This window comes from Teleopsis dalmanni, chromosome 1 (assembly GCF_002237135.1).
Source record: "Teleopsis dalmanni isolate 2A chromosome 1, ASM223713v2, whole genome shotgun sequence".
NCBI lineage: Eukaryota > Metazoa > Arthropoda > Insecta > Diptera > Diopsidae > Teleopsis > Teleopsis dalmanni.
This window is the reverse complement of record NC_051846.1, coordinates 41,799,285-41,805,740: the sequence shown is the minus strand read 5'-3', so window position 1 is coordinate 41,805,740 and position 6,456 is coordinate 41,799,285. Positions and strand designations below refer to the sequence as shown.

General features: G+C 32.4%; 1 protein-coding gene across 1 annotated transcript; it reads right to left on the bottom strand.

The window, feature by feature from the left end:
• Positions 1-736: 736 nt before the first annotated feature.
• LOC119680150 (probable leucine--tRNA ligase, mitochondrial) lies at positions 737-3,794 on the bottom strand. Its single transcript, XM_038092835.1, has 7 exons — positions 3,628-3,794; positions 3,113-3,568; positions 1,931-3,061; positions 1,634-1,838; positions 1,330-1,571; positions 1,038-1,271; positions 737-982 (listed from the first exon to the last, which is right to left on the bottom strand). Exons 1-7 carry the CDS (start codon positions 3,715-3,717, stop codon positions 737-739), a joined length of 2,604 nt encoding a protein of 867 aa, XP_037948763.1. The 5' UTR covers positions 3,718-3,794.
• Between the last annotated feature and the right edge of the window lie 2,662 nt (positions 3,795-6,456).

Below are 6,456 nucleotides of genomic sequence, written 5' to 3'. Positions count from 1 at the left end.
AATAAGATAAGATAATAAGATCAGGACTTATAATAGTAAATACTAGAAGTAAGTTATAACAACCACAAAACTTTTTCAGTCTACAATGCTCTAGACTAAGAAAGTATATATAATATGAGCTTATCAAAATTTACCTATCCTGTGAACTCAATTTTGAAATACTATTATAATATTTTTTAACTGAATATAATCAACTAGCTAGGAGTGAAGTTAAGTACTTAATTGTTTTAAGTTAGTTTTTTGTTATGTTAGGTACTTCTAGGATCTACATACGTTAAGGATCTACATCAGTTCAAAAATAATATATTTACCAAATTTATTTTTATAAAAATCAATATTAACATATATTTATATTAACTAATCATTTTTTACCATTACTCTAATTTTCATAAAATTAGTAGCATATATTCAACTGCAAAAATTCCATCTCTTAATCTTCTCTTTATTTAAAATTAATATGCAATAGCTCTTAATGTTTATATTATTAATAATGAATATATTTTATATATATTTAAAAGTGTTTTCATACATATATAATATACAAAACTTAACTACTAATATTCTGATTTTTCTAAAATAACATAGGTTTTTTACCTAACGTGCTTTTAGAGAAAATAATACAACAACACAATATACAATTAATAAAACTTAATTTAATAGCTAACGAAAATCAAAACAACCTACAGTAATACTATCTTAAAAATTATTTTAAACGAAAGTTTTATGAACTTTGAACTTATGATACAAATTCTTTCGTAGGATTTATAGATTTCTGTTTAGTTTGTTTAACTTTTTCAACGTATATATTTAATGTGGCATCAATGCCAGGATAGAACACGTAAGTTGTATTTCGTATTTTTTTATCTATAAGATATGAAGTTACAGAATCTGTATTAAAAGCAATATCCATAGCGTCATTAGAAGTCAGTTTGTCTAAATGACAACGCGGTATTTTCATAACGCAGTTTTCATAACCATTCACCTAAAAATAAAATCGTATTACTTTTATTAAAAATTTAAATATACAAAAATTGTACCTTTATTGTTAAATCCAGTTTATAATCCATGTCGATTTCTGGCCAACGTTGTGAAAGGACATCATTATCCCACTGTAATTCATCTGTGGTTGCATTTAAACGATTTGGCGTTGAAGCAAATTTAGACCACAATTCAGAAGCAAAATGTGGAGCCATTGGAGCGAGCATTATAATTTGGCTAGCTAATGCTCTTTCAAATTGTTTACCATAACGTACAATTTCTTTAGGAGCACGCTAAAAATTTAAATAACTTTTCAAAAACTTAGCTGATTACAAATAATTTTGAAATTACCCTTAAGGAATTTGTTAGACCTTGCATTTTAGATATTGCCACACTTAACTGATGAGCGTATCGATAATTGAATGTTGCACCCTTAATATAAAAATTTCTGGAATCGAACATTTTATCATCCTCCTCCAAAAATTTTTTATCATTTATATCTATTGTTTGATTATCTGGAGCGGTACGTTCTGCGTAAAACTCATTCACTGTTAACCATAAACGCTTTTGCCAATTTAAAATACCAGGAAAAGCTATAGTAGATATAAATATGCGTGCTTTAAAGAGATACAATACTTTAAATAACGAAACTCACTAGCATTTGACCAGTTTCTATGTGATGTAGGTGCGACATCAGCTAAAATTATCAGTCTTGTAGTATCCGTTCCGTATTCCCGAAACATATCTGTAGGATCAACGCCATTTAGTTTTGACTTTGACATTTTTTCCCAACTCATAACAACTGGCTCTTTTGTTTCTTTGAGAAGTGCCTGGTTTTTCTTTGCATTTACAACTTCTACCTAGAAGAATACAATTTTGCTATTAGCAGCCATTTACATCAAAAGTAATTGACTTTATAATAATATAAATTAAAACAAAAATACTAATTTACTTCATTTTCCGTGACATAACGTCCAGTGCCTTTTATTCTATATGATCGACCCATTACCATGCCCTGCACTAAAAGTCGTTTAAATGGTTCGGATGTTGGTACCATTCCTACGCTATGTAAGAAATGATTCATAAATCGCGCATAATATAAGTGTAGAACGGCATGTTCCTTTCCGCCTATATACAAGTCCACAGGCATGCAGGTTTTTATTAATTTCTCATCAAATATTTTTTGAGAGTTGGTCGAGTCCAAGTATCTTAAATAATACCAAGAACTATCAACAAATGTGTCCATTGTATCTGTTTCACGTTGTGCATTTGAATTACCACATTTTGGGCATACACATTGATTTTCTTCCTTGCTATTCCCAACTAAATTAGACTTATGTGGTAATAACACAGGTAGCTTCTCCTCTGGCACAGGCACAGCGCCGCATTGATCGCAGTGTACAATTGGAATTGGTGTACCCCAATAGCGTTGCCGGGATATTAGCCAATCTTGCAATTTAGCCGAAACTCTTTGTCCGCCGATATTTAAACGTTTTGCTTGCTCCAAAACTTCTGTTTTAGCTGTATTAACATCTAAATTGTTATTAATATTTTGTACCAATAATGCTAAATTCATATTTTCTTGTAGCAACTTATCATCTACTGAAAATCCAGGGGATGCCAAGTAAACATCGCAATTATCGGCATAATTTGGTATATCACTGAAAAATATTGGAATTGTTATGCCCGTGAAAGGATTTTCAAGTGTTAGTTGTTCTGCATTTTTTATTTTTGATAAGTAATGTTTACTTTTAAGCACAATAAATGCATTTGGATCTTTTAAGTATTCAGGATTTGTGGTCCACACCCGTAACAGATTTCCAGCTGAGGTTAACAATTGAAAAGCATATCCATTACATTCGCCAATCCAGTGGCGCTGTAAATTAATTATATCACGCCAGTCTTGTAATGTGGGATCATCTAAACCATCCAGCAAATCCTTTGCATAAGCCGTTGTACGTATAAACCATTGTTTTAATAACTTTTTTTCAACCTTAGCACCAGAACGCCAGGAACAACCATTTGAATCTACTTGTTCATCAGCCAATACAGTTTTATCGACTGGATCCCAATTAACTAAAGCCTGAAATAATTTTTTTTAAACGTGTATGAAAGATATTAACTAATTACTCACCTCATTTTGGTAAGCAAGACCTTTTTTATGCAACATTAAAAATAATTTTTGTGTCCATTTATAATACGTTGGATCACATGTTGACATTTCATGTTTCCAATCAAAAGAGCAACCTAACACTTTTAATTGTTGTTTCATTTGTTCAATATTTTGCTTTGTCCACTCTGATGGCTCCACGCCTCTTTGTATTGCCGCATTTTCCGCCGGTAAACCAAATGCATCCCATCCAATGGGTTGAAAAACATTTTTACCACACATACGGTAAAAACGTGCTATTGCATCACTGATAGCATATACACGCACATGTCCCATATGTAAATTTCCTGATGGGTACGGAAACATAGAGAGTACATAAAATTTTTTATCCACACATGTTGGGTCAAATTTTAAATCATTTATTCTGTTATGCCAATGGTTTTCTATAGTGTGTTTTATATCATTATTCAACTCTGTAGTCTGAAATTAAAAACTAAGTTCATTAAAAACAGTGACAGCTGAGAATGAAAGCAACTTACATCAGCGGTAGTGCAGCTTTTCGTTAAGAAACGTATATTCCAATTATGCCTCACTTGCCTTAAACTTTTAATATACAAATGGCGTAACATTATCAAACTTCTTATTGAAGAATTTCTATTAATCTAACACAAAAATAACCTAAGCACAGCACAATAATCCAGCTGGTACATAAGTAAATAGCAGCTGATTTAAATCAAATCAAACAGATGCTCAAATAGGTAATAGATTGACGCTCACGAACAACAGGGTTGTATATTTTCGTACTGAAAATCAGAAAGTAGTGGGTTTTTCGTCACGATTACGATTTCTACTGCGACCGATTTGATAACGAATTCTGATAAAACTGGTTATATATATATTAACATTAATTTCACAAATAATACTTTGTGTAACTAAAACTCCAAATATTTGCAGTTAAATACTTAAATAAAAATAATTCCATTTTTATGAAAATATTTTAAGAAGTACATTAAAAACACTCTTCTAATTCTCTTCAACATTTTTCATAAAAACTTTAATATTTATACTGATTTAATGTTTTTCTTATATTCTCCTATTTCCTTAAAATAAATTAGTACAGCAAAAGATTCTATCAAAGTTTTGTAATAAATTAATAAATTGTTTTTATATGCAAATTTTCCTTTGTAAAACCATTTTAATGAGGTTTATTAAGTACTCAAACTTTTTTAACTTGTTTATGTAGTAAACCCGTTTTATATCACTTTATTCCACTTTTGTTATTGGTTTAAATAAAAACGATTTTGTTAAAAACTGTTTCGTGCATATAGGAAAACTTTTTTGTAAATAAACTTATTAAATGCTATTATAAATTTTGTTTTACGTTTTTGTTTCCATGAGATGAATTTGTTACCTTTTATTCATTAAATGGAATAATCGTTTGTAAACAACTGCACCGAAACCAATTCTTATATTTATTGCTATAATTCGGGAGTTTTTATTAAATATATTATTTATTATACGTAATCTTTTTATGATAAGTAAAGGTTTATAAATATAAGTTAAGCTGCGATTACATTGCATTTGAATTTTATCTTACCTGGTCGTACGAGCAAAGCAAATGTTTGTAATCATATGTGAATGGTTACAGTTGCTAAGAACTATTCGCATGACGTGTTGTCTGTCTTGTGCAAACTTTAGATTCAAGAAAATATTTTTTACAAAATATTTGTAGTGGTTTTTTATGTTGGGGTTTTATTTCGAATTTAACACTCCGTATTGGTAATGGATAAGTTAATTTAACACTCCGTATTGGTAATGGATAAGTTTATTTATTTCTTATACTTAGTTATTATAAAATATTCTTAAAGTTAAGATTTATGTTTTTACGTTTTATTCACGTGCTGCTTTGTCTTTTTCCAAACTACTACTGGCGGGAACTGCGGCTATTGTTGTCTCCTTTGTGCCTTGTTGACAGTTCTTTTATTTATATTTTTTGGTGCTGCCACAGTACTCCCCCCTAAGTGATGGAGTCACTGAATTTGGTTGGAAAGCGAACGTTGCGTCCTGATTTTGTCAGGTTAGCTGTTGTATTTGGTCGCACAGACTGGTCGCCATTAACGTTGTTTGGAGTGTGGTATACCATTGATTTGTTGTGGATGTCAATGTCTGTATCGGGACATATGAAAGCAGCTTTAAGACGATCTATGCTAACTGTTTGTTCTTTGTTTTCGATCAGTATTCTAAACGTCTTGTCATTTCGCTCTAGTATTTGGTAAGGACCATCGTAAGGTTGCGTCAATGGTGGTTTTACCTTGTCATTTCGTATAAATACATGCGTGGCTGAGCTTAGAGCCGGTTGGATGTGGTAGCCTCGGTCTATATGATGCGATACCAACGTTGCCTTGACGCTCTGCATTTGTTCTCTTAGCTTGGTTATGAAATCGTGTTGATTTATATTTCTGTGGCTAGGGTTGCTTACTATTTCGCCCGGTAAACGTAGAGTTTGGCCATATAGCATTTCAGCAGCAGAAGCTCCAATGTCTGGTTTAAAAGTCGTGCGTAGACCTAACAATACTATTGGTAAAACTTCTGTCCAAGAAGTTGTTTGGTGGCACATTAAGGCTGCTTTTAATGTGCGGTGAAATCGTTCCACCATTCCGTTACTTTGAGGATGGTAACTCGTAGTTCGTAAGTGTTTGCAACCGATAACTTCAGCTAGTTGGTTGAACAATGAAGATTCAAATTGTCTTCCTTGGTCTGTTGTGATACGTAAGGGTACGCCAAAACGTGCGATCCATTGAGTAATCAGTGCGTTTGCGATGGTTTCCGCTGTTTGATCTGGGATCGGAATTGCTTCTGGCCATCGGCTGAAACGGTCGATGATGGTTAATATATATGTGCAGTTGTTTGATGGTGGTAGCGGGCCGACGATATCTATGTTTATATGTTCGAATCTGTGTTCAGCGAGTTCATATTGACAAATAGGTGAACGGTTGTGACGTTGCACTTTAGAACGTTGGCATGGGATACATTGTCGGGTCCAGTTTCTGATATCAGCATTTATAGAAGGCCAGAAAAATTTTTCAGCTATCATTTTTGTTGTGCCCCGAATGCTGGGATGAGACAACCCATGCGTAGCTTTAAAGATATGTAGCCGGTATTTCTGCGGAATGTAAGGACGAATTCGCCCAGTTGAAACTTCGCAATAAATTTTATCTGATATTGTTGGTAAAGATAAAAGTTTGATTTCGATGGAATTGTTGTTTTTGATATCTTGTAGTTGTGGGCAACATCGTTGTAATCCAATTATACAATCGTAGTCGATTTTTGGGATGCTAATACTATCTATCCGCGAGAGAAAATCTGCT

Coding starts and splice junctions, on each gene's coding strand:
- LOC119680150 (XM_038092835.1), bottom strand. CDS start 3,717: ATGTTACGCCATTTGTATATTAAAAGTTTAAGGCAAGTGAGGCATAAT. Junction 3,062..3,112: donor GTCTTGCTTACCAAAATGAG/GTGAGTAATTAG, acceptor AAATTATTTCAG/GCTTTAGTTAATTGGGATCC. Junction 1,572..1,633: donor TAGAAACTGGTCAAATGCTA/GTGAGTTTCGTT, acceptor TATCTACTATAG/CTTTTCCTGGTATTTTAAAT.